At 38.7% G+C, this 27,475-nt stretch overlaps 1 protein-coding gene and 1 long non-coding RNA gene across 6 annotated transcripts in view; one reads left to right on the forward strand and one right to left on the reverse strand.

Moving 5' to 3' along the window:
* LOC307005119 lies at nt 1–21,084 on the forward strand. Its single transcript, XR_013799225.1, has 6 exons — nt 1–1,018; nt 2,963–3,062; nt 3,165–3,375; nt 13,073–13,249; nt 16,525–16,740; nt 20,948–21,084. It is a non-coding gene; the product is annotated as an uncharacterized lncRNA (long non-coding RNA).
* Nucleotides 21,004–27,475, reverse strand: part of arnt (aryl hydrocarbon receptor nuclear translocator) — a 21,709-nt gene continuing 15,237 nt past the window's right edge. The window contains exons 14-21 of one of the 5 annotated variants that reach the window (XM_079624923.1): nt 26,228–26,347; nt 25,969–26,050; nt 25,051–25,090; nt 23,494–23,590; nt 23,179–23,365; nt 22,515–22,695; nt 22,287–22,432; nt 21,004–21,144 (exon numbers count right to left, since the gene is read on the reverse strand). In XM_079624923.1, the coding sequence (XP_079481049.1) occupies nt 21,058–21,144; nt 22,287–22,432; nt 22,515–22,695; nt 23,179–23,365; nt 23,494–23,590; nt 25,051–25,090; nt 25,969–26,050; nt 26,228–26,347 (940 nt within the window). In that variant the 3' untranslated portion in view covers nt 21,004–21,057. Of the gene's footprint in view, nt 21,145–22,286; nt 22,433–22,514; nt 22,699–23,178; nt 23,366–23,493; nt 23,591–25,050; nt 25,091–25,968; nt 26,051–26,227; nt 26,351–27,475 lie in introns of all 5 variants that reach the window. The other 4 variants (XM_079624920.1, XM_079624921.1, XM_079624922.1 and 1 more) reach the window with 4 other exon arrangements.

Raw genomic sequence — 27,475 nt, forward strand, 5'->3', positions numbered from 1 at the left:
ATTGCGTTGATGTCCCTTGAATTGAGTGTCCTCTTTGAAGTGAGTAGATTTTTAGTTTAAAATACTAGTTTATTTCTAAAAGAGAAATACTTATAATATTGTTTTCAAATTAAGAAAATATTTAAACGTTTTTGTCAACTATTTTATTTTGTGTGTTTGGTTCAGGTATTACTATATTGTGGGGACCAAATGGAGAGTAAAAACCAATTATTATTATTTTTTATCTTGTGGGGACATTTATGGTCCCCATGAGGAAAATTGACCGTATTTGCTTTGTTAGCGCATACTACTAGTCTTGAGGTGAACAATTAATCAATGCAAGTTAATACACAGAAAAACATGTTTGCCTTGGTAATCTTCAACATAGACTGTAAAAAAATAGGGATCTTCAATCAAAATCTGAAAAGTTACTTCCGGTCTAGAATGGCGTTCCTTTTCTGATGACTTCAGCTTGACGGCTTGGGTTGAAAACGCTTAACCCCTCCCCTCAGACCGTTACTCTGCTGTGCAAGTACAGAGCGCTACAGTTAAACCCTGCCCTCTATTCAATATTCCGTTTCACTTGGAAATACGCCACAACACTGGAGAAAATTCGTTTGCAACTTCCGGTTCGCTTTAAACCATTAAACGATGCTAAATTATGTCGCTGTTGTTTTTTGAACGAATGCACTTCCCCTCTGATGCTCGGATGACGTCAGTTTGACGGCTTTGGCGAGCGCGCGAAAAACGAAGCATTACAAGCGGAGAAGAGATGTCGAGGAGGTGCCTTTTTGGTTGTGGTTCTCCCGAAACACTTTTCCCAATCCCTAAAACCCCCTGGCTGCGGTCTCGATGGCTAGAGTTTTTGCATTTCGAGGAAGGAGGGATATCAGAGAGGTCGCGGTTGTGCTCGAAGCACTTCACACGCGAGTGTTTCAAAAATTGGACAGAACACGAAATGGGGTTTGTGAGATATCTGTCGTTAACAGAAACGGCTGTCCCGTCAGTTTACACTGTTGGCTCCCCACAAAGTTTGACGGTAAGTGAAACTATAACCAAACCAACAACCACGCTCTTCAGACGATGAACATCGCCATACAGGGCTGCCAACATATAACTTCATGTCTTCCTCTTTACAGAGGGTATGTTTAACTCGTTTAATCCCACCGGTCACAATTGTGACCGCATATTTTTTCTTATTTCTGGAAGCTCTAAAAGTGTTGTTATTGGTTTTGGGCAAGAAATTCAACGTTTAAAAGAAAAAATAGATTGTTTTGATTAAAATTTATAAATGTCATGTGACTGGTGTGAAAGGTCACATGACTAGATCAGTTTATTTCCTGCTTGCACATCTAGAAGAAGATGTCTTCCTCACACTACTAAAAAAAGTAGTATATAAAACACCTTAATTAACAGATAGAACTATCAAATTTTGTACATATATTCTTTAAAGGGTCTACTACTGATATATTTTGAGAATTATACTCCTGCATATATATTTTGCTCGTAAGAAACGTAAATTTGTTAACGGTCACAATTGTGACCAGTAGTATAACACAGTGTTTCAGTTGAAAACACAGGTTTTGGCTGTTAATCCTAGTTATCAATTGTTTATTATTACACAGTTTAAAACTATCAGATGTGTTGGACCTTCTAGACGTACGTGACCCCCCCAAGTGCTCTGTGCAGCAAACAGAGGCAATTAAAAGTGATTGATAGTGATGGATCAGATAGGGAGTACCAGGGTGAAACAGCCTATTTGCCAGGTAGATTATTGAATGGCGATGCAGAGGTGAAACATCTGGAGGATGAGGCAGATGTTCATGAGAACCAATTGGTGTGCGCCACACATCACCACAAACAACCCTTTCTACAATGTACAGCCCATCTTTAGTGCACTGAATGAGTGCACACACATCTCCCTGAAACTGGCCTATAGGCAGGGCCCAAGTGTAGTCTTTGGTCTACTCTAGCCCATAGAGCTCTAGCCGAACAAGCGGAAGTTCATCCAGGGTGTAACTTTGTCCCTGACAACCTTTTCATCTCACTAAACCTCCTTCGTGAAATGACAAAGCGAGGTTATGGATGTCTTGGAATGTGTTGCGTAAATAGGCCTAATTGAAGAATTTGTATGAATTCTGACTATGGTGTTTCCCACCGGTCACTATTGTGACCGAGTATAAAACTTAATATTTCACTAACTTAACCAAAATAAAATCAATAAGGGTATAAAGTTTGTGTGTTAGGGAGGTCTAAGGAGTAAAATGCATGTATTCAAATTGCAAGAAAAAATTTGGGATTAAACGGGTTAATATATACAGCACAACTTACATTTCTCAATCATGTCTCAAATTATTGTATAAAAAGAAGAAGCATAACACTATGCACGTTATATTTACCTCAGAAAAGCCATTACATTGCCATAAACTCGATAGCTATCGAGAACAATGTAAAGAGTATTTTGTTAATGATATGGAATATTACATAATTATATTTTACTCATTAAAATGTTACTTTTCTAATGTTATTATAAAAAGACACACACACACACATACATACATATATATATATATATATATATATATATATATATATATATATATATATATATATACATATACATATATATATATATATATATGTGTGTGTGTATTCAATTGTAGGGCTCTTTTTTATCATTATAATATATTATATCAGTTGTTAATGTTGACCTTTAATAATACTGTACCAACAGGGTTCCCTTTATAGTTTACAAAATTAGTTGAGAGATTTATTTCCTTGAAAAAACTTAACACTGTAGCTTATATCCAAATGAATTGATATTGCATCAAGTAAGCTTATGAATCAAATGGTAAAATCTGTTTCCAAAAACCCCGCTAGGAATAATTCTCACTCCCAAGTTGAACTCAAAAGTTGGCAGTCCTGCAGATCATCTATTGTGGCATTGCACCCATATCACACTAATGCAATTCCTGTTGTACAGCCCCAAACCAGAGATGTGGCCTGTCAATGTGACGCACCATCTTTGAAGAAGAGTGCCTCGATCCAAACAGCAACACAAAAGCTGAAAACACGGAGTAAAGGTGAAGGGTGCTAGCTGTGTTTATCTTCATTGCATTAGCTGGGAATAGTATTCTTGTGTTGTTTCATGGGTTTGATTGTTAAATGTGTGTTGAAAATTTCAGCGACTCAAGTGAAGCCTTTAGGCCACTCTATTGGCATCTCTTGCTCCGCCGATAATGTTGGCACGAGTGTTGAACCTCCACGACTCACATCTACACCAATTATAAGGCCACGCATGGAAGACCGCACGTTCAGTGACAGCTCAACATGAACCTCAAAACAATCGTCAGATGACACCCATGATCCTGATATCACTCGAGGGGGCAGAGAAAAGTAAGTCTATATTTGGTAGAGATTAGTTTTACCCTGTTTACTCCTGGTATTAAGATGCGCTTCGGTCGATCGGATCACAAGTAGACGAGGGAGACACACACCCGTTTACACCTGGTGGTTTAATACGTCTCTTTTGTTCACTTTTTTGTTCACTTGTGTCTCCAGCCGACAAAGTTTAAATTAGGGATGCACCGATACCACTTTTTCAGAACGAGTGATAATGATACTTTTATTTTTAGTAAAATCAGTATCGATACCTGTATTTTCATTTCATTTTTATTTTATTTTTAATATTGGGCATTGCAACTAGCCTGACTTCGTCATACTCATATTCTAGGCAGAATGTGAGTCTGATACTGCTCCATAGGGCTTTGATTATGAGGGGTGTCTTAACCGAACCAGGAAAAAAAAAACTCTGCACTCAATTGGATAGACCTACAACCAATCAGAGCAACACATAGTTGTCAACAGAGCTCAACTGCACGCACGCTGGAAGAAGTAGTAAATTAATGAGTGTAAACGATCTTTGCCGTTGTTGTAAAAATAAATTAAGAATTTGCGGATTACTTACAAGCACGAATAGCATTTTTGAGAGAAATACAACAGGTGTATGTATATACGAACAAGTTCTCCGTTTAGGATTACATCTCGACAATAAAGCAAATAAATCTTCTCGCATTTGTCGGCCCTGTCTCAACTTTATAACACGGTTGCAACGCGACTTGACTGATTTTTTTAAAATGGAAAGACGAGGAAAGAGAGCAGGCTGAAGAAGCGTGTTCATCTGAGGCTTCAGAGAACAGAGATCGTAAGCCCATCTTTTACATTGGTTTTCATTGCGTCCCGTCTTCTTAGCGACCATCGGAACCAGCTGATAAATTAAACTTTTGCCGAATCCCGTAGGAAGGACGGCAAACGCATCTTTCCAATCGACAAATGACTTGATTGCGGTTCTCTGTTCGTCTTTTAAAATTAATGCGCTGTCAATTTCTTTTAAAACAGCGTAACTAAACATCTCAGTTCTCCAGCTGCAGTCGTCTTTGTTGAAAACCAATTCAACCCAACCGCTCTTTGATGACGTGGTGATTACGTAACCGCAGATCATCTGTCCATCATCGATTAAAGCCCGCCCTGGCAATTTGATTGGCTCGGCCTTCTGGGAGCCGAGCATAATTACTCCTCAATGGATCGAGTCCAGACCGAACTTCCCAACCAAAAAATGTTGTGTGGCGGGGTTCAGGCCGGCACCCAGGCTACATTGAAACCAGAAGAATATCAAATTAGTTGACTTAGCAAAATAGACAGTTACATTTTATGCCTGTTATAATGTGACTTTCACTGTTCATAATATTGCTCTATCATATTTTATCTTTAATTTAATAGCACGGCGAATATTTAGAGCTGCTCAACCAGTCAAGAGCAGTGAGAGATTTTCTGTTAATATAAAAAAATTATAAACAGGGCTAAACCTGCTAAAAGTGTTTATTTTAGCACTTCCGTTGGTGAATTTTGGTAACCTAAACAATTTAAGAAAGTTACATGTGTGCTTTGATAGGGATGTGGGACACGATCAGGAAAGAGACAGTCATTCTCTTTTCTAATATCTTCATGTTTTCTTCTGATGTTCCAAGCGGTTGACACTCGTAAAAGGTCTGAAGAGCGAATTTTATCTTCTGCAGTGTCATTTAGGCTATGTTTGATTTTGTGCTGCCAGAGAAAGCGAAACTAAAATCCCAAGCATGTGTGAAATGCGCTATTCAAATAAATGTGATGTGTCTTACCCTAATAACAAGCACAAACTGTTAAATAGCATTTGATGTGCAAGCAAAAAGGTATCAGACCCATTATATTCACATTTTTACCGTGGTAAAGTAGAAAAAACGCTGCAGGACAAATTAAAAGTGAAACCACGGGAGGATACTGTTTTTTTTTTTACTTAATGTTTGAAACAGCAGGTTATCAACTTAAAGGTGCCCTAGAATGTGTTGAAATAATATTTTAATTTTGTCCCTGATATCTACATAGAGGGTATGTGGCTTAAAACAGCGGTTCCCAACAGGGGGGTCGCGGCCCACAAGGGGGCCTCAGCGAGCTCTGTGGGGGGTCGCAACATATTTTGAAAAGTTTTGAGCAATGAGCATTAAATAAAAGTCCGTAACTTTTTTCTGTTCAAAATGTATATAATGAGCGAGTTCATCATGAATCCATTTTACAATCCGTGTTTTTGTCTTATCCTGAATCACTATGGTACTCCTATAATAAGTGTTTACATTGGGACTATTTTGGTTCGGATCGCTGCGGAGTAGCCCAGGACCTGCGTGACTCGTCATAGACGTACACAGAGAGAAGTAGTTCCGGCTACAATGTTCTTCCGAAAGACGCATTATTAAACGCAAGTTTATTATCGCTCGCTATAGCGCCAAAAGCCTAAAAAATAAAGCCTCACAAATAACATACGAGTATTGAGGCCCCAGACAGCAGTCATTTAGCAATAGCCTTTTATTTTTTTTACCTACACACCAGTGTGAATATTTTTGTTATTACATTTCAAATAGGGCCAACTTATAGGCTACTCCTAGGCTTACAATTTTAAAATATATATATATATATATATATAATTAAAGCTGCAAGCAGCGATTGCGGGCCCAAGCCGGTGGCACCGCCACCCTGGTGCCTTTAGTTGCACTAAAGGCACCGGGTGGCGGTGCTACCGGCTTGGGCCCTCCATCGCTGCTTGCAGCTTTAATTATATATATATATATATATATATATATATATATATATATATATATATATATATATATATATATATATATATGCTTGGAAACATCACAGTGGAGCGGTGCTTACTGTGAACGGTACGAACTGTACAACTGACTATTTAAACAGAGCAGTGTAATTTTTTTTATGTTAGGTTGACTATTTTATTATTAAATTTTATTAAGGCTATAATGAACATGCTGCGATGTCAAGATTGGAATGCTGTGTGTGTGTGTGTGTGTGTGTGTGTGTGTGTGTGTGTGTGTGTGTGTGTGTGTGTGTGTGTGTGGCTCGATCGAATGGAGACATGAAAACATACTCCGTCATTTTGTTCACACAGGACATCATTCAAAGTGTTTCTCTATATTTGTGTACACTCGCAATAAAGCACAACATTGTGCTTTTGTTAAACTATAAACTCTTGTCAAACTGTAACCTACAACTGTCACCCAACCAAAATATCACACACACACACACACACACACACACACACACACACACACACACACACACACACACACACAGAATGGCAGAGAGACAGAGAGAGACACAATCCACATTCAAACCACAATATCTGACTTTCTGTTGGTCAGAGCTAATGACTGTAAATTAGAAAGTTGTTCGGCTTGATAAGATCAATATACACGCTGAGTTTTGTAACTGTAGGTAAAACTATAACTAAGTTATAACACACTTTATGCATCCTTTTTTAATCATAAATTTGTTTCCTCGCCACGGCCAAACCGTTCGAGATATCAAAAATCCCCTGGCAATTTATCATCTTCCATGTCTTGACTTCATGCTGACCGAGTTTCGTGGTCATCGGATGAATTCTCTAGGAGAAGTGTTTCAAATGCGAGAGCAAGCGTTCTCCAATCAACCCGTAATAGCCGACTTCCTGTTGGGCTGGCGTAAAACTTGACCCAGGGAAAGTTGTTCGGCCCGATTAAATCTATAAGTGTACCGAGTTTCATATTAATTCATGCAAGCGTGTTTGATATACGGACAAGTGTTCGAATCCCATTCCAGGGGGCGCTGTCGAGACCCCCTGCCACGCCCGGGTACCAGCTTCAGCCTGGCCCTAATGGCCGCGGGTTCTGACCTCTGTGCAAAATTTCAAGAGTTTTCGAGCACGTTAAGGCCCTCAAAAGTGCCAGAGATTTTGCACACAGCAGAGAAAGGGTTAAACTAAACTAGCCCCCCTCCTCACACACACACACACACACACAGAGGGGCAGAGGGAAAATGCTCCAAACAGTACACATTCAAACCAAAATATCTGACTTCCTGTTGGTCGGAGCTAATGACTGTAAATTAGAAAGTTGTCCGGATCGAAGAGAAGAATATACGTACCGAGTTTGGTTACTGTAGGTAAAACTAATACCCCATTTTTGACTAAAGGTGGCGCTACTGAGCCCCTTACCACGCCCGTTTCTGAAACTTCGCACATGTCTATTACACAATAAATGTCAAATGCATGTTGAGTTTCATGCAATTTGAAGCATGTTGAGAGCCTCAAATGCATCCAAAAAGAATATAAAAGTTTAAAGCGTTGCCATGGCGACAGTATTAAAGATATCAATAATCCTTTCACAGGTCTACATCTGTCGTGTGTTTACATTATACAGATGAAGTTTGAAGCAAATCGGGTAAAAATAAGAGGGTGATTTCAAAGCATTTTAAAAGTGACACACTTCCTGCTGCCAGTTGGTGGCGCTATAACTTTGACTCACAATAGTCACATCCATGTGATCGGCCTCTTACAGCGAACACACTGCTGAAGTTTCATCAAGATCAGTTAATGTATGAGGATGTTATAACACACTTCCTGTTTCCAATATTCGCCATAAATTAGTTTCTTCGCCACGGCCAAACCGTTCGAGATATCAAAAATCCCCTCGCAACTTTTCATCCTCAATGTCTTGACTTCATGCACACCGAGTTTCGTGGTGATTGGTTGAATCGTCTAGGAGGAGTATTTTAAATTCCATTGCATGTGTTTTTTAAACTACGCCAAATAGCCGACTTCCTGTTGGGCTGGGGTAAAAAGTCAGAGCATGAAGGATATATGAACCAATGAGATCTATAAGTGTACCGAGTTTCATATTATTTCATGCAAGCGTGTTTGATTTATGGACCAAGTTTTCGGACCCCGTTCCAGGGGGCGCTGTCGAGCCCCCCTGCCACGCCCGGGTACCAGCTTCAGTCCGGCTCTAATGGCCGCGGGTTCTGACCAGTGTGCAAAGTTTCAAGAGTTTTTGAGCACGTTAAGGCCCCCAAAAGTGGCAAAAACCTTGAAAAAAAAATTATTATAAAGAAGAAGAAGAAGAAGAAGAAGAATAACAAAAAACCCTTAGAAGAACAATAGGGCTCTGCGCCCTTTCAGGGCTTGGGCCCTAATTACAAAGGGCCTACTGGTGTTATTGTTGTTGTATTTTCAATATTATAGGCTATTATTTGTGCATAAACATATCTGGTTATAGTAAACATACCGTTTGTTTGAAAACAACATATTTTGTCATCCTTGCTGCAAGCTTACACGAGCGATAATATCATTTAATGTGAAGGGGGGCCCTAAAATATTTTCTTGGGAAAAAGGGGGTCTCAGACAAAAAAAGGTTGGGAACCACTGGCTTAAAAAGCCATTTAAAATGTCCAGAAAAGGTTTTACAGGTCAATTTCCAACCCTATAAATTGGCCCTAGAATGGAATGGTCTGTTTTTACCTTATTTGGAAGGGTCATGAATAGTAATGAGGAGTTCTGCTCTGATTGTCTCTTTCACTGCGGGCTCATTACAAGAGCTCAGAGAGTCACAGCAAACAGGTCCGACGTGCAAATGGAGAGACTCGGTGTACAACCGTATATGTTTGAGCCGGTTTCAGACGACGATGCAGAGTTTGAGGAACAAGCGGTTGTTTGTAGAATGCAAATGGACGTTTCGGAGTGGTAAGTTTATTCATTATTTTCAGTACGAACTTAAGTCGCGTGTGTATGTGCGTTCGTTCGTTCGTGCGTGCGTGTGTGTGTGCTTCACCTGCGCAGCGCAGTTCTGTGTAGCACCGTATCTCTGAAAGGGCTTGGCTTATGCAAATTTTGGAGGCGTACATATTAATGATCCCATCGGTTACGTCACAGTAGGTGTTATGTGGAGATTTGCCCGTTTTTCAGGGGTGTTTTTCAAAAACGAGATTTAAACAAGAAGGAGAAAACAATGGTGTTTGAAACTCACTGTATGTCATGTCCATGTACTAAACTATTGTTATTTAACTATGGCAAGTTAAATTCAATTTCACATTCTAGGGCACCTTTAATCTATATTAAAGCCACTATGCATAGCCAATGATCACGAAATTAGACTAACGTTACATGGATAAAAACAGAACACAACTTAAACAGCAGGAGTAAGGCCTATAGCCTAGCCTAATTAATTTCTTAATATTGTTTGCTAGAAACACCAATCTATCAACTTGATCTGGATCAAGTGCGGCTCTCTTTTTATTGATGATGTTCCCCGCGGTGGCGAACACACGTTCGGAGCGCACAGACGTGCCTGGCACACACAGGTATTTGCGCCTCAATGTTAAGAGAAGAACTTTATCTTTAACAGCTACTTTACCATCTACGGTATAGAACCCTAAATATTTACAGACACTACTTTTTAGATGAGTTAGGGTCGTGACCGTTCACAAAGACCCGCCCCCTTTAGTTACTGTCGCTATGTCCGACAGCTACGTCACTCTCACGCCCCATCATGTTCTCACACAGTGAAAAACACATCGTGGAGCAGAGTGGACACTGACAACGCACTGACAGACAGGACAGACCAGGTTACTTTTTGGTTACTTTTTATATTTAACGTATTAAACAAAGTCTCACCTTTCAAATTTGGTCATTTTTTTAAAGAAATTTAAACAATACATTTACATTTATTCATTTAGCAGACGCTTTTATCCAAAGCGACTTACAAATGAGAAACAATAGAAGCAATTAAACTAGCAGTAGGACAACAGTATGTAAGTGCTATGACCCTTCACAGTACAATCCAACGCATATTTTATTTTTTATTTTTTTGGAATAGATAAGAAAGTGTTAGTAGTACTGGATCAAGTGCTGCCGAAAAAGATACGTCTTCAGCAGTTTCTTAAAGATGGCTACAGACTCAGCAGCTCTGGGAACAGTCATGGTAAAGGTCCGAGAGAGAGATTTCGTGCCTCTTTGAGATGGCACCACCAGACGGCGCTCACTTGCAGAGCGCAAGTTTCTGGATGGCACATAAGTCTGAAGTAATGAGTTCAGGTACAAGGGAGCAGTGCCAGTGGTTGTTCTGTAGGCAAACGTCAGTGACTTGAATTTAACTGTATTTTGTAAGTAATAAGTGATCCAGGTAATACACATTTCCGTGACGAAGGCATAGCTAGCTAGCAAACTGTAGGCTGTAGTAACTAACTGTAGGATGTAGTAACTAACTTAAAGTAACTTGCGATTGAGCGGCGAACTGGTGTGAATGTGCTCTAGTTATATTGTTAGGGGCGGGGCCAGCGTCAGTGGCTCCAGTGCGTCATCGACAGTAGGGGCGGGGCCAGGAGCTCAGGGATGGTGAAAAAACGTCACAATTCAGTACTTCAGTTCACAGTCTTTGTAATGTGTTTTAGGAATACATTTCTAACATTTATAATGTGTTTAGATTTTTTTTTGAGTGATTTTCTGTCCCTTGTTCTTTGGTTATCCTTAATGACACATTACAGCAGCAGATTTAATTAGCCTGCTGTCACTTTAAGACCTGACGCACATCCTATTTTCTCACAAATCTTTACGTACATTTAAGACTTCATTCATTTTATTTGCTTGAATAAGAACGTAATCATATATTATAATGCTTGCCAAAGAATGTCAGAGAAAAACGGATACTGCCTTAATTGCGTAAAATGTTTTTAAGCGTTAAAGCAACACTAAAGGTAAATTTTTTACCTTAAAATAATGTTTCCAAAATCATATCAGTGGTTCATCAAGTCGTAACAGGGTGAAAGGCACTTCTGGATTCGCTTTGCAGTCCTTTATCTGCTATAACCACACTATGTAAGATTGCCAGATCGGGTCGCGTTTCTGTAGTTCTAATGAGACATAAGAAAACTACAAATTTGACTTGCTTTACGTCAAGTGTTATAATAGTCATTATTTAGTTTATCTTTGTTTCTGATGTCGCAATACATCATACTTTCATGAAATGATGCAACATACTCTACCTTCTCTGTGGACATCGTTCATACCAAAGCCGGTGCTGGATAAACAGCGAGCGTGAGTGCGACAGTAGCGGCGGTAGGCTAAATTATTTCTGACCGCGGTAATGGACAATTCCGCTTCCAGCCTGTAGGGCGACCGCAGGGGAAAAGTTATTTAGTGCTGCTTTAAACTGAAATGAATCGTGTATGTAAACACGTTAATTTTGACATACAGTTGTGGTCAGAATTAGTGTGATCAAAAATAGATGTGAAAAATAAATCTGCATTGTTTATCCTTTTGATCTGTCATTCAAAAATCTAACCTTTCATTGAAGTAAAAGAATTAAAAGTGGCGGGGAAAATCACATTATGAAATAAATGTTTTTCTCCAAAACACATTGGCCACAATTATTGGTACCCCTAGAATTTTTTACGAGTAAAATATTCCCATTAATATTTACCTTTTTTTTGCACACCAGGGTGACTAGGAACATGAAATTGTCTAGCCTAGCCATTACTTCTTGTTTCACAGGAGTTTAAATATGAGGAAACACCAAGGCCAAATTCCCTTCATCATCCATCACAATGAGTAAAACCACAGAATATAGTTCTGATGTGCATCAAAAGATTGTTGAGCATCACAAAATATAAAGTGGCTGTAAGAAAATATCTATATAGATATCGGCCATCAAAAATCCAAAATCGGTCGACCACTCATATTAATAAAAGCTAGATGACTTCTGTTGCTAGATTAATGCAATTAATTTTAAACCATAGTATGGTGGAAAAAAATGGTGTATTACTATTAATACAAATAAAGCTCTTTCTGATTATGAGTAAGCCACAAAATAGTGTTGTCTGATTTACTTTTTGGGTGCAAACATGTTTCTCGTGGTAAATCAAGAAAACAAGAGGTTCAAACAATAAGACAAAACAGCGTTGAGCTGTATAACAACTATTAGTTTTCCATCAATAAAGGTATCCAAACATTTGCTCACCTAATAAAAAACATAATAAAGCATCTTTAGTAACTTTTGGGATAAAGTACACAAATCAACAGAATTCTTACATATTGTGCTTTTTAAATGTTTTAAATTGATCATTTTTAGATGTGCATCATAATATGGTAGTTTAATTTTTAATTTTGATTAAAGAAAAGGAAAAGACTGTATTCATTGTAATACCTCACCTTAAAAATACTGAATTTTTTTTTATAAAACATTTTTTTATTATTTAGCTGCCATTCAACATGCATAAACAATTCACTATAATGCACATTAACTAATGAACTCTTATCCAAACTCTATTCAAAGTATTTCAAATGTTTCAAATTAAGTTACCGGTATGTGAGGAAAGCTCACAGTTTCATTATTGTCATGTGATCACCTGGAAAAGTGTAATAAGATCCATCCATGTGGTTTTGAGTTTCACGGCACTACAGTTCATACAGTTAAGACCCACTGAACCAAAAATAAAATAATATTCAGTGAGCCACTGCATGTGTCCCCTGTCAGCCGACCACATCGGTTTTATTCATTTAGTTGTGCTTAATGATTGGCAGATCGCAACTCGGATCCCTTTTCCAGGCTGAGCTCCAAGAGTCTGGGGGTTAGAGGAAGTTTAGATTGGATTGCTATAATCTAATTGTCCTCCATCACAAGTTTAATGCATCCATTGATTGAACCTTCATCCCTCCTCTTCCATCTCTTCCTGATAGGTTGACGCAGAGATGGAGCTGTAAGGATCCAGAACCATCTGAGCACAACGCACCATTGTAACCAGCAGAAACAAACACAGCAGGGCCAAGAAGAAGAGAGCAAAGCCCAAATCCACATGAATGTCCAGTTGAGACATCGGAGGAGGAAGGTCCATGATTGAGGAATCAACTCTGTTAGTAAGTCAGAGCTTCACCGAGTGAAAAGCACAAACTCCCAATGACATGAGCCTGAGCCGGTCATGCCGTGTCCAAGTGTGAGCGCTTCACATAAATTCCCTCTTGCTCTTGTCAAAAGCAACCCTAGTCGGCCGTGTTGTGCTTCTGTTGGTGTAAAACAGTTGCTAGTCAGTTGTGTATCAGATGCGTCTCACATTCCAGCACTCAACAGTCTGTTCTTCATCCATTTGGGGGACTTTTCATAATAACACGTTTGAAAGTAAATCAAGCTGCTGAATTGCATTCGATCTCGAAATTTTATACGCGACCAATGCAAAACGAACGCGTTTAAAAGAAATACCTTGATGGATGGCGATGGCTGATCCTGTCGGTGGCTCACCCCGCAGTCGTTGGTCAGGGATACGTGTTCTCTTATCTCCGGTATTAGCATGTCTTCCTTTGGTCCGAGAGACATACACACCAACACTTGGCACCTGTGTCCTCAATGAATAGTTAAACAGGAGTTTGGTAACAATCAGGCCTTATATGGCATTAAAACGCCCCTTTATGCGGTTCAGAAACACTAGATTCCACTCCGTGTGTTTCCGGCAACAGGTGAGAATGATAAAAATGTTAAAGATAATCGCTTTGGGAAGTTTGATTGGCGGTTTCTTTAAAGGCCGATCTCATGCTGCCGTGAGAGCTATATGGCACGACATCCAGCGGCACCGTCTCAATCTCTGTCTGCAGCGGATAAAATAATTATTATGTTGAAGGTGAGGTACAATATATGAAGAGTTTGGTTCCAAAACGCGATAAAAATTGAGTGAACGCAAAAATCAGTATTGTATCTGGTTGATATTGAAAATTCAATATTTAATTTAATGTAAAATGCGATATCCGCCGTGTTACTCTGTCATGTTTACTCCCTTTCTTTCCAAACCGCGACAAACGCCAGTCTCCTTTCTCTGCAGAATGCGATACATCCGCTCAACCAATCACAGCGCACCATTCCACGCACTGCAAACAGTAACGGCGGCGCTTTGAATACACCCGCCATTCTAGTTTTCCTTATATTCAAGTACTTCGCGATCAACGCAAATTAATCATTTTGACGGCATTGATGAACCTGGTGGGGAGAAACGTAAGCCATCGAATCACTTACGTGAGGAGATTAAGAAGATTAATGTTATGTAATGTAATGAACATTAATGTTTTTGTTAATACAGCGTATAGCACTAGTCAACTAAATGAATGTAACGGGACAAAGATGAATGCAGTTTTTGGAGTTGAATATAAGGGAAATGCCATTTTGGTATTTCTGTGGTCTAATGTGATGATGTTCATGATGAAATTTTTGTTTATTGTTGTAATTAATTTATAGCATTAACAAGATGACCCATCACTACCCAAATTCAGGGGCTGTCATATGTAGATCAACTTACTTGTGTATTTTCAACAGTTTCAATATGAAAAATAACCTTTTTTCAATGATTCAATGGATTAATTGCATTTTGAAAAAAAAAAAGTTGAATGGATTTATTGCTTTTTGGGGGGAAAATTATCCGTTTTTATAATAAATCTTTGAAAATTAAAATCTGGATTTAGAATTTATGTTATTATAACCTAAAGATGCTATGTGAAAGTTTTCATCTTGTCATTTTCTTGGTAAAGAAAATAAAGTTTTACTCAAATTAATCAAAATGGATTTATTGTGTTTTGGAACCAAACTCTTCATATCTTCATGAAATAACTTGCGCCTCAGAAAGTTTTCAAACTACTTTGTAATTTCACAGACCGCGTGCTCTCTCTTTCCCTCTCAAAATGAGCAAGTGGCTTCATCGCGTCTGCACTATAAGCGAGCTGCACAGTTCACAGGAATTGCCACTTGCACAATCGAAGTTTACAATTTGCATTATTATATGTTTTGCCAGTGTTTAAATCACTCAAGTTGCGCTTAAATGGTCAAATACACACAAATGTATGTACAAAATGACCGCCTTGACGAGTATGCACATAAACGCAGTAGGGGTGTGCTAAAAAATCGATACAGCGATACATCGCGATTTTTATATTCATGATACACAACATCGATTTCCAGCTCAAAAAATCGATGTTAAAAAAAAATAAATAAAAAAAATTAAATCACATTTTAAACGGGGTGTGACCTGGTGAACTACAACCTCCGTTCCTGCAACGTTAGATGTCGCAGTATGGCGGCTTTATGTTCTTGTCGTGGACAAGAAACATATCAGACTACACACGTTGCTTTCCGTCAGTCATCGCGTGCCGTCTCACACACACATTCACTCGCACACATACTCGCTCGCGCTCACTCACACACACACACACAAACAGCGCTCACACACTCTCACACACACGCACTCTCTAACGCTCACTCACTCACACAAACAGCGCGCGCGCACACACACACACTCTCGCGCTCACTCACACACACAAACGCACGCTCACTCAGTAGCGCACACACACTCTCTCGCTCACTCACTCACACAAACGCACATTCACTCACACACGCACTCTCTCGCGCTCACTCACTCACACAAACGCACATTCACTCACACACGCACTCTCTCGCGCTCACTCACTCACACAAACGCACATTCACTCACACACACAAACGCACGCTCACTCAGTAGCGCACACACACTCTCAATTTCGGTAGTGAAAGCTGCATATTTCACTTCATTGTTTACATGGACAGTACCTGAGTATCTGCACTTTATTTCCATGTTTTTTTTTTTTAATTCAAGCTAAGCCCCACATAACCTCAGTGAGTTAACTTACCGTAACTGTGCACTACACTTTAATTTAGTTTAAAATATCTAATGCACTTTATTTTAACGTTTTTAATGTGTCCATTGTTAAAAGTTCAAGTCTATTTTGTTATGGCAGCTAAAAAAATAAATTGGAAAGGAAATTTTGTAATATATTGCTTTGACTCAATTCTTCTGCTGATTTATCAATGTGATCTGATGTAAGACTACTCAGATGGCACACACCGTAACTTGTATTTTATTTTGGTTTTACATTTTTAGTTAACTGTGTGGAATATCGCAATATTTATCGTATCGTGATGTATCGTGATGAAATCGTATCGTGATCCATGTATCGTGATGCGTATCGTATCGTGAAGTCCTTGCCAATACCCACCCCTAAAACGCAGTCAGTTTTGTCTTTAGTGACCGTAAACAGTTGTGGAAGTTGTGTAACAGTATATTGGACATGTACAGCTCTTAAAGTCACAGCATCCTGCTCCTGTCTCTGATTTTTTTCAGACACGATGTTCAGGGCGGAGAGAACAACCCGACAGACAACATTGTTCGGAGAAACGGCTGGACCACATACACATTCACAAATCAAGTGCCTTCTAAGAGAACGCTGAACTTCGGGAAAGACCCGACCGCATGGAAAATCAGAGCATACGAGATAATCTTGTCTTCGGTGGCATTCCGGAATCGCATCGGGAAACATGGGAAGAGAGTGAGAAGAAGGTGCAGGACCATGTTACCAAATATTTTGATCTGGACAGAGCCAAAAGCTCACCGGGTTGGGTAGAGATCACCTGGGAGAGCGCGACCGGTGGTAACCTTAATTGGCTTCATGCACAGCTGCACTACTTCCTGAACTTCAGCCAGCTCCTTTGTTTCCTGTCTGCCATTATTGGACAAGCTGATTAATCCAGGTGTGTCTGATTATTGTTGTTGGTCACGCACACCTGGATTAATCAGCTTGTCCAATAATGGCAGACAGGAAACAAAGGAGCTGCCTGAAGTTCAGGAAGTAGTGCAGCTGTGCATAAAGCCAATTGTAAAGATGAATCTGTATTTAATTTAGTCAGGGAAGACCATCCAGTATTATTTTACATTTGATTCCTTATTACATTTCTTTAGTATTTTAGCTCAATACTATGTTAGACCTACCTGAAAAAAAAATAATTAAGCAGTTCATTTTATTTGTATCTTTTTTTATTTACGTTTTACTGCTTATTTTATGACTGACTGTTTACTTGTCTTTTTTGTGGATTTAGTTGAAATCCGGCTTGTGCTGTGTGTAAACTATTGTGCAACAATTGCCCCATTGTAAAAACAAAAATTCACTGTATGATTAAACATTTAGGTGAGATAATTATATTCTTTTGAAAAAAGGTTAAAATTTTTTTTGCTTCCCCTCCAAAAAGAGTCCCCTATTTTCAAAAATGAAATTCAAGCGCTGAATGAATGTCTGTAAAAATTAATTGGAGCATCCCTATAAATAATTCTATATGATAAAAAGGCTTTATAGATCGGTATCATGATAGCATCGGCAGATGTGATCAGAGACGAACAGAGTCCCGTGCTTATTTGTTTTAAAAGGTCTACGACTTGTCAAAAAAAGTGACCGATGAGTTAAAGGAGAACTCCGGTCAATTTTAACATTGAGCTCAATTTTTAGTAAATTTGGAGTGCTGTCAATACAGAGAACAACGACAAAAATCAGTGTTGCCTACACCGTTATCCTCTTTTTAAAATTTGCACCCTATTGACTTGAATGGGGTCTAATTTTAAACCTGCTTTTATTTCTCTTATCATCCTTGATGTGTCATTACAAGTGCCCAGCCATGTTGAGTGATTCCTTCAGAGTGAACACGAGTGAATCTGACTGCATTAGATGTGAAAGATATGAATAAAAATGTTAATTCAACAAGCGCACATACCTGTATTTACTTCCTGTTTTCGGTCGAAGTCCACAGTAGTCGATTGTCGAGTTCACGCGCATAGGTTTAGTTACTATGATCACGCGCGTGAACTCGACAATCGACTACTTTGGACTTCGACCAAAAACAGGAACACATCAAGGATGATAAGAGAAATAAAAGCAGGTTTAAAATTAGACCCCATTCAAGTCAATAGGGTGCAAATTTTAAAAAGAGGATAACGGTGTAGGCAACACTGATTTTTGTCGTTGTTCTCTGTATTGACAGCACTCCAAATTTACTAAAAATTGAGCTCAATGTTAAAATTGACCGGAGTTCTCCTTTAAAATAAAGGCACCAACAAAGTTTTTGATAATAGCATTTTAATACAAAAACCCAAACAGTTCTCTTTAATATTTCATATACATACATTATATATTTTTTATCTTTTTATATGTTGTACACAACTTTGTGAAAATCTGGATGAAAAACAAAACAAAGAAGATTTCTAACGCATGACCCTTTCATATCTGAGGGATCAGGTTTCTGATTTTGATGCACACAAGTACTGAAAAAGACACCCACATTCAATTAAAAAGATCAAAAGAAAATGAACAATTCAATAATCAAACCTGCCAATAGAAGAAGTTCTGGAATATTTCTACAAAACCAATTCGGAATAGCGACTTCCAAATGAACATGAAGCCCGACAGCAAAACATGGACAGTCCAGATTAAGCATTATAGGTTTCTTCTTTTCTATATTAAAACAAGACATTATGATAACAATACTTAGGATAGCAATAAAGATGGCTTAGGACGAGACAGATTATTGCTTGATTTAAATCTTTTTCATTGCATTTACATAAACAGGCCTGAGTGGTCTGCCAAACACACGCTCAGACAGAAGTGCATCTGTCCGTTTAAAGCTGCAGAACATCTGAGGAGTTTTACTGCACCAGCGTCTGTTAAACTGCACCAGCGTCTGTTAAACTGCACCAGCGTCTGTTAAACTGCACCAGCGTCTGTTAAACTGCACCAGCGTCTGTTAAACTGCACCAGCGTCTGTTAAACTGCACCAGCGTCTGTTAAACTGCACCAGCGTCTGTTAAACTGCACCAGCGTCTGTTAAACTGCACCAGCGTCTGTTAAACTGCACCAGCGTCTGTTAAACTGCACCAGCGTCTGTTAAACTGCACCAGCGTGACTTATACATGCTCAATCTGAATTGAGGTAGCAGACAGGATGCAGAATAGTAAAGTACATTTAGAGAAGTAACATTTCAAATGCAATACAATTTCAAGTAGTTCTACACATTTAATTTTGCAGTATCTATAAACATCATACACGAGAAGTATTTCCAGAAACATTAGTTGATAATAAAAATCAATGTTTATAGAGATTTGGATTTAAAGGGATAGTTCATTCCAAACCTGTATTTGTTGAACACAAAAGAAGATATGGTAACACTTTACAATAAGGGTGCACTAATAAGCATTAATTCATGCTTAACTAATGCACAGATAATACTGAATTAATGTATTACTAATGATTATCTAAGCTATTCATTAATGATTTCCTCATTAGCAACTAATGAAGAGTCTGTCTGGTTAATATATATTAGTTAATATATGAATTGTTATTAATTAAATATGTAATTGTGGATTAATTCCATAATCACTTATTTTATTAACTAATAGTGTTCATTAATTTGTTAATTACCACAATTAGCCTAATATGCATTAATACATTATTAATTACAGCATTAGTAGTGTGTCAATTACTACAATTACTAGATGATGAGTTAATAATGATGTGCCTCAATAAGTAAAGTCACAACATAATGATTGTTAGCTAATAATTAATTAATCATTAATTACCATCACTAGAGTTTATAAAAGCTGTTTATTAAACACCGGTTTCCAAAAACTTTGTAGTAATGGACACACTACTAATGCAGTAATTAATAATGTATTAATGCATATTAGTTTACCAGTATTATCTGGAAGTTGAAATATAAGGCTTTGGCTCATTTTGGTAATTAACAAATCAATTAACACTATTAGTTAATAAAATAAGGTATTATGGAATTAATACACACTTACATATTTAATTAATAACAATTAATATATGAACTAATATATATTAACCAGACAGACTCTTCATTAGTTGCTAATGAGGCAATCATTAATTAATTGCTTAGATAATCATTAGTAATACATTAATTCAGTATTATCAGTGCATTAGTTAAGCATGAATTAATGCTTATTAGTGCACACTTATTGTAAAGTGTTACCGAAGATATTGTGAAGAATGTTCATAACCAAACAGTTTCTGATCTCAAATGACTTCATATACATGTCCATCAACTGTCTGGTTACCAACTTTCTTCAAAATATCCTCTTTTGTGTTCAGCAGAAGAAAGAAACTCATAAAGGCGAGTGAATGCGCAAGATTCCAATTCAGTAAAAATTGATTTAATCTTCCCGTCTTTCCAATTCAACATCCTGTCAGGCCAATTCAATTCAAATTCCAAGTCATCAACTGAAAGGGAGCCTGTTCTTCAAGAAAGCAGCTCTTAAAAACGAGAAAATTAAAATAAAAAAATACCTCAGCTTCTGCTTTACAGACGACGACGAACCCGACCAACACTTCTGATCTGGAACATTTCTGAACGACTTACTGACACATCGGGATCAAAATGTCACATGGCATTAGAAAAGAGGCAGTGCAATCAGTTCACAATCACAGTCAGAGACAGACAGACGAGATGTGTGCGCGCGTGTGTGTTTATAGGGCAAACTAACCCTCATTGCCAACAAAAAAATCAAAGTATGTGCGTGTACGGCAGAGACAGTGTGGGACCGCTTGTGCTAGAAGTGTGCAAGTGTGCGTGGTTTCAAAGTGAACACATTTCAACAACGCCTGTCTGTCTGTCTGTGCGCTACGCCGTTCTGCCTCCCTCCTGTATCCTCACATTATGGCTTATAACTTCCATTCTCACAACGCCTCCGTCTCTTTCTCTAGATCCCCCTGTGCCTCCGTTCTGTCCGACCCTGCTGTCCATTTGGTTAAAAGAGTAAGAAATGGCACATAAGAGCAACAGTGAGTGAAGGAACTGAAGGAGAAAAGCGGGATCACTCGGGGAAAGGAGGAAACATGGGCATCTCTCCAAAGTCATCGTTCCCGAAGCTGCCGGTCTGATCCAATATGGAGAGAACATCCTGAAGAAGAGAAAGAGAGAGGGATGTTAAAGGAATAAACCATGCAGAAGGACAATCCTGTCAACATGGTGCAAACTTGTAGGATTTTATGTTGTCTGAATATTGAGAAAATCTCCTTTAAAGTCTCATTGATGTTCACGATCGTGCATGATTCACTCACACAAATAAAATTGATATATTTAAGGTAGGAAATTTACAAAATATCTTCATGGATCATGATCTTTACTTAATATCCTATTCCTAATGATTTTGGGAATAAATAAAAATACTGTATCATTTTGACCCATACAGTGTTTTGTTGGCTATATTCAAATATACCCGTGCGATTTATGACTGGTTTAGTGGTCCAGGGTCACATATGAACAAACTTGCTAACCGTGTCATCAACTATCTTCTATTCTGATTCTCAAATACGTGTAAGTGAGTTTTTGTCGTTTAAAAACCTTTATAAATGATCTTGATCTGTAACGTGAGATTGGATTTATTACAGCACGTCGTGAATTCACCAGTTTCTCCCCAAACATGAAAGTAAGTGTCCGGTGAACTGGGAGAAGAATAGAGTAAACTTTGTTACTTCCACTGTGTATCTGATATGAATTACACACGGCGGCAAATATATATGAATGGATTGTTATTGCGGCTTCCAGAGACACCATTGTGTATTTTACAAACTTTAAATGTATTGTTTTGCTATTATATGCCTAAAAAATAAACCTAATATTACACCTAAAATAAACATTATGAGGTTAAGAACACTGAATAGTTGTGATATATGAAAAGCGCTGAGCGCGTCCGACTTTGGCTCAGTGCCAGCCATTGCATGAAAGCAGTTTGAATCTGGCAGTTATGTCACGTGACTGTACATTTGCTCCTTAGTGGTCAGCTGATGCAGAGCGTGCCAAAATCTAAATTGCTGATGAGATGTAGAGGAAAATATCTAGTGGAAAATGAGTTCAATACATGATTTTTTTGTAATGAAATTGGTTCATGTACCAATATATACCGCCTCTTGAAAAGCACAGTGTGCTCTGATAGGTCGGCTGAACCAGGGAGTTGTGATTGGTCGACCGCTATTTCTCATTAAAATAATGTGGTGTGCAGGATACAGTAAATAATTAAACTTGGGTCTGTTCCTCACTCACTGGAAACATCTCTGGCTGGTTGTTTTGAGACTGCGGGTGTGTGTCTGCAGGGCCTTGCGTGTGTGGCTGGGTTTGCCACTGCTGCCACCCTGTAACTCCCTCTGCTGGCCTGGAGCTGAACTGCGCTGCCATCTGACTAACATCACCTAAATGAAAGAGCAAGAGCAAAACTGAGAGCTGGAACAGGGACAAAGGTTTATTTTTATAAAAATGCTGCAAAATATTTACCATATCCATTAGTTGAGGGGTTGGTGTGATTGTTTATTTGTTGGTAACTTGATGCGTTTGCCATTGAAGCAGAAGCTCCGCCCATCTGGCCAAAGGAAGAGGAAGTGGAAGATGTTGGGGCGGAGCTGAAACCACCCATGTTAAACTGAGATGCCTGACTTTTCCCAACTTGACCCGCTACCTGCTGGAAAAAGAGTATTTACAACAAAATGGGCATTAACACTCTTCATAACAAGTGAAGGAATCCATTATATACATTATTATTATTGTTTTTGACCAAGCATAAAACCCAGTAAAAAGTCAAAAATGCAGTAAACGGACAAAAGAAAAAAAACCTCTCCCTATAGCAGTGGTTTTCAAACTCTTGGTCACGCCCTCCCTTTAAACCTTAAAAAAAATCTGCCGCCAATAAAAATAAATATTTTTTAAATTGTAAAAACGTGCAATGAAAAACACCTCCAGTAGTTTCACGTTGTAATGTCATTTATATAGCATTAAGAAAAAATAATAGATCAGAACTTTTCATTTAATTAAACAAAAACATTTAAATATTTCAGTGATGCTCTGGATGAACAATATATAAAAGCGGCAAGAGCTATCACGCTATTCACGCACTTGTCCGCCGTCTTTTTTCTGCCGATCTCTATAGGCATGAAACGTCTACCTGTGTGTTGAAGGGAGGTCGTGTGGCAGACCAGACTCCAGGAGGCGCGGAGGGTCCCGCCGGGGCCTGGATGGGGCTGTTGTTGCTGACGGGGACTCCAGAGGGCGTGCTCTGACGGGACATCTGCACCAGCATCTGACCCGCTGAATGAGACACCGGCACCATCTGCTGGGCCATCGCTGTTGACCTGAGAACAGAGAAGAGCACAGCCAGAGCAGCGTGAGCAGGACCAGCCCAGCAGGAGGAAAGCACATCTATATTTCTGTGCCAGACAACAGGATAATGATGAGGTGTGTGTGTGTGTGTGTGTGGTACCTGAAGGGCTCGCTGGGACGTGCAGTGCTGGGGAAAGACGCTGCTGGTGGGTAAACCTGCGGTCCACTGGAGGCACTGGAGGACACGGCCTTAGAGTCTGAGAGACAGAGACGTGTTAAATCACTGAGGCTGGGTTAGAAATCAAGAAAAGGAAAACACCATCAAAAGCAAACTGAGTAATTTTTTATATTAAGTGTGTGTCACTAAAAAGTGATCTTTTTGATCTGGCTACAATCACACTGCAAGGCTTAGAGCTCAATTCTGATTTATTGCTCAGATCCAATTTATTTGTTTGTTTGCTGTAGCCTGTTCACATTATTTTCTAATATAAAATTTGAGTGCGAACAGATCCTGAACTAACCCGCATGTGCAAAAAAAAACAATAAAAAAGTCGGGACGCAGTAAACACAGATAACTGAAATGAGCATGTATAAATGCTGACTTTAGTAAAGGTTATAGCCAGTCAATTTGTGTGAGGACGCAGACGAGGACCAGGAGACAGAGCAACGTTTAGCTTTTATAGAGCTAATGAGAATAACAACATCAGATCACATGTTTGCAGAACATCAGACTTGTATCTGATTTAATACCACATATGAAGTGACCCAAATCAGAATCAGATTTCATGAGGTTTGTGCTGTTCACACTTAAAAGAAAAAACGGATCGCGAATAGAAAAAAATGTTGGCCACTTTTGCCTAGTAATTATAAAGTATAGTAATTAACAAAGTAATTATGACATAGTACATATATATTTTAGAGTAAAATTAACATCTCAAAGTAATATAATAATAATACAATATCATACATTTATCTAATTTTATTATTTTAAAGTATTTTATGGGGAAAATTAAGAAGTAGCGTATTCTGTAGTTTACTTGTAAACAAGTGATGTTTACATTGATTCTGAATGTGTCTGTCTTCATAGATGGATTACTCCGTTATATGGATTTTACTGTTGACGTTTGATAGGTTCTTCGAAGCTCATCCCGGAGTTGCTGTCATGGCAACAGATCCATAAACTCAAACCTGTTTTTGTATTGTAAACTCAGACTAGATTGCATCTTTTTAAGCAGAGTTTATACTTGAAATCTGTCCCAGCCACTGCAACTTTCTTACAAGAGTAGCTAATGAACCAGGACAATAATACCGTGATAATGATATTATAATGTTGTGTAGTCTAAAATAATATAAGCACAGTCAGTTTTACTCATTGAGAGATTTCGGTCCAGAAATTCATCAAGTTTTCTGTCAGGTGTGTGATGTTCTTTTATAATATGTCATTACGTTGCTGTCTTGCCGTCAGCCAATCGCTGCTTTGATGATCATGTTTTTGAGTATCGATATATCCACCCTCTCCAATGAACACAAGAGCGTGCAGTAATCTCAGACAACTTAATCCAGATATTTTAATCAAATCTGCAAATTCATTTGCAGAACCAAATTAGCCAGAGATCAGTTATCACGATTAGAAGATCTGGCATCTGTATTAAGTAAGGTAGGAAGAACGGGCCCCAGTAGTGTGTGTGTGTGTGTGTGTGTGTGTGGGGAGTCTTACTGTGATCAGCACTGACTACACCTACAGTCTGCACTGGAACCTGAGAGAAGATGGAGACAGACAGTCATTATGTTGTGTTGTTAACTCACTTCACTGTGTGAACAGGTTAGCACATCTGATCACCACTTTCCCCGAGTGATCCCGTCTCATTTACATACAATCTTAAAGGTACAGTAACAAAAAAAGGCCCGTTTCATTTTAGGGTTAGAGAGAGGGGAAATTATGAGAGGATGATGATCATGAAAAAGTAATAATAAAATTTAGTGAAGAAACTGAGAAAAATGAGTTCTGTTATTGAAGTGAGACAGCAGAAACAGTTCACATCATATATTCATATTTTGTAATTAGTTCACCATCTTAGGCTGTTCGGTCATTTCTGAACGATTTTCGTTTTTATTTAAAACTTAAAAGTGCATCATTTTATTGTTACAACCTCAAGGAAGTTAGTGTTATAACTTTTCTTTAAACAACAAGATGCTACTTTATATTAAGCATCTAAGTACTATGTACTAACATTTAAATTAATAATTTGATACAATGCACTTATTGTGTACATACATGTTTTTACATTGTAATTACAGACATTAATCACAGCTGTAATTACATGCAGGTATTTTTTCAATACAAGTACTGTTGACCGTTCTCTTACATAACCCACCCTTAAAGTGTTTGCAATACAACATCAACACAAGTACATTGTATCTAACAATTGTATTTTAATGCAAGTACAGTAGTTAATAACTAAAAATAAATGTGTGACCAACAGCAAAAATGACTACGAACAACCAAGGTGTGACCATTTTTAAAAACTTGTGAATTGAATAATCAGACGACTGGTGCTTTTATGAAACAACAACACACATTCTGACAGCATGGAGCCGAGTTGGAGTAGCACAGGTGTAGAAGAAGTGTGTTCACCTGAGGAAGAGTGGCCTGATTGGTTTCATAGGCTGCATCTCTGCCGATCCCTCCGTCTATCTCCTGCTGCTGCTGCAACTGCCTGAAGAAGAGAAAACAACACGGACGTCAGTGCAGTCCTGGCGCCATGACCATCAAACCCACCACCGGCCAACACCACAGCTGCCTACGGAAGAGAGCATGCTGGTTAATCTGCCACCGACAGGGTCACCCGAGAGAGAGAGAGAGAGAGAGAGAGAGAGAGACCCACTGCTCTCACCTGGCTGAGACTTGACCTGGGCTGGGTGTGGAGGGGCAGTTAGGACTGCTCTGCCCCAGTGAAGGGGGCAGTGACACCCCCGGGGAGGAAAGGGGGGACAGGGAATCCTGATTCGGACCTCTACTGTCACGCAAAACCAGAGGCATTGGTGGAGACAGAGAGTGGAGCTGAATTAACACGCTCACTCTCAGACACATACGGCTCAATCTAGGCAAAACATGTCTGAATCGTGGTTCACCTCAAAACTCAAAAACAAATGTGAAAATATGTTTTGCAAGCAAAATTAAATTAAGCACATTTTCCTAAAATTCTCTTCATAATTGTGTCCAGGTGTTTAATTTTAAAGGGGTCATATAATGGTTCTAAAAATAACATTATTGTGTGTATTTGGTTTAATGCATTTTTGCGTTTACGCGGTTTTAGGTTAAAAAAAAAAAGTCATAATTTTACACACACTGTACATTATTGTTGCTCTAAGCCCCGCCTTTCTGAAACGCGTAGATTTTTTACAAAGCTCATCGCTCTGAAAAGCACGGTGTGCTCTGATTGGCCAGCGATCCAGTGCATTGTGATTGGCCCAAAAACCGTAAGCGTGTGACAGAAATGTCACGCCCGTTACCATATTTGGAACATCAGCTCCCAAAGCAATAATGACAGGTGATGATGTCGGTTCTACCTTATCAGTTCAAGCCTGAATCTGATCCGGAGAATACTGGTGTCAAGCTAATCGACCACCAGACCCATCTGCGTCATCTTCCCAGTTCTCACGCATAGCGCTCTCGTGAACTCACTCAGAGGCCCACGCGGAAGAACATTAATACTTGAATAAAATTCTTATTTTAGTTTTTTTGCACACAAAAAGTATTCTCGTCGCTTGATTAACTTAAGGTTAAGTCACTGTAGTCACTTGGACTATTTTAACGATGTTTTTAGTAACTTCTCTGGGCCGGCAGATGCAATTACCTCGCAGCCTGTTAAGGAGTGAGACAGCTCTCAGATTTCATCAAAAATATCTTAATTTGTGTTCCAAAGATGAAGGAAAGTCTTACGGGGTTGGAACAACATGAGGGTGAGTAATTACTGACAGAGTTTTCATTTTTGGGTGAACTATCCCTTTAATGAATAATACAGTTTTGTTAATTAATTAATCGATTTGTACACTCTGGCATGTTTGTCTGTTTTTTTATTTTGTTTGTTTTTGCCTGTAATAAGATGTAAATTATATATGCTATATTGTATACAACTAAA

The sequence above is a fragment of the Phoxinus phoxinus genome (assembly GCF_949152265.1).
Source record: "Phoxinus phoxinus genome assembly, chromosome: 10".
Classification (NCBI taxonomy): domain Eukaryota; kingdom Metazoa; phylum Chordata; class Actinopteri; order Cypriniformes; family Leuciscidae; genus Phoxinus; species Phoxinus phoxinus.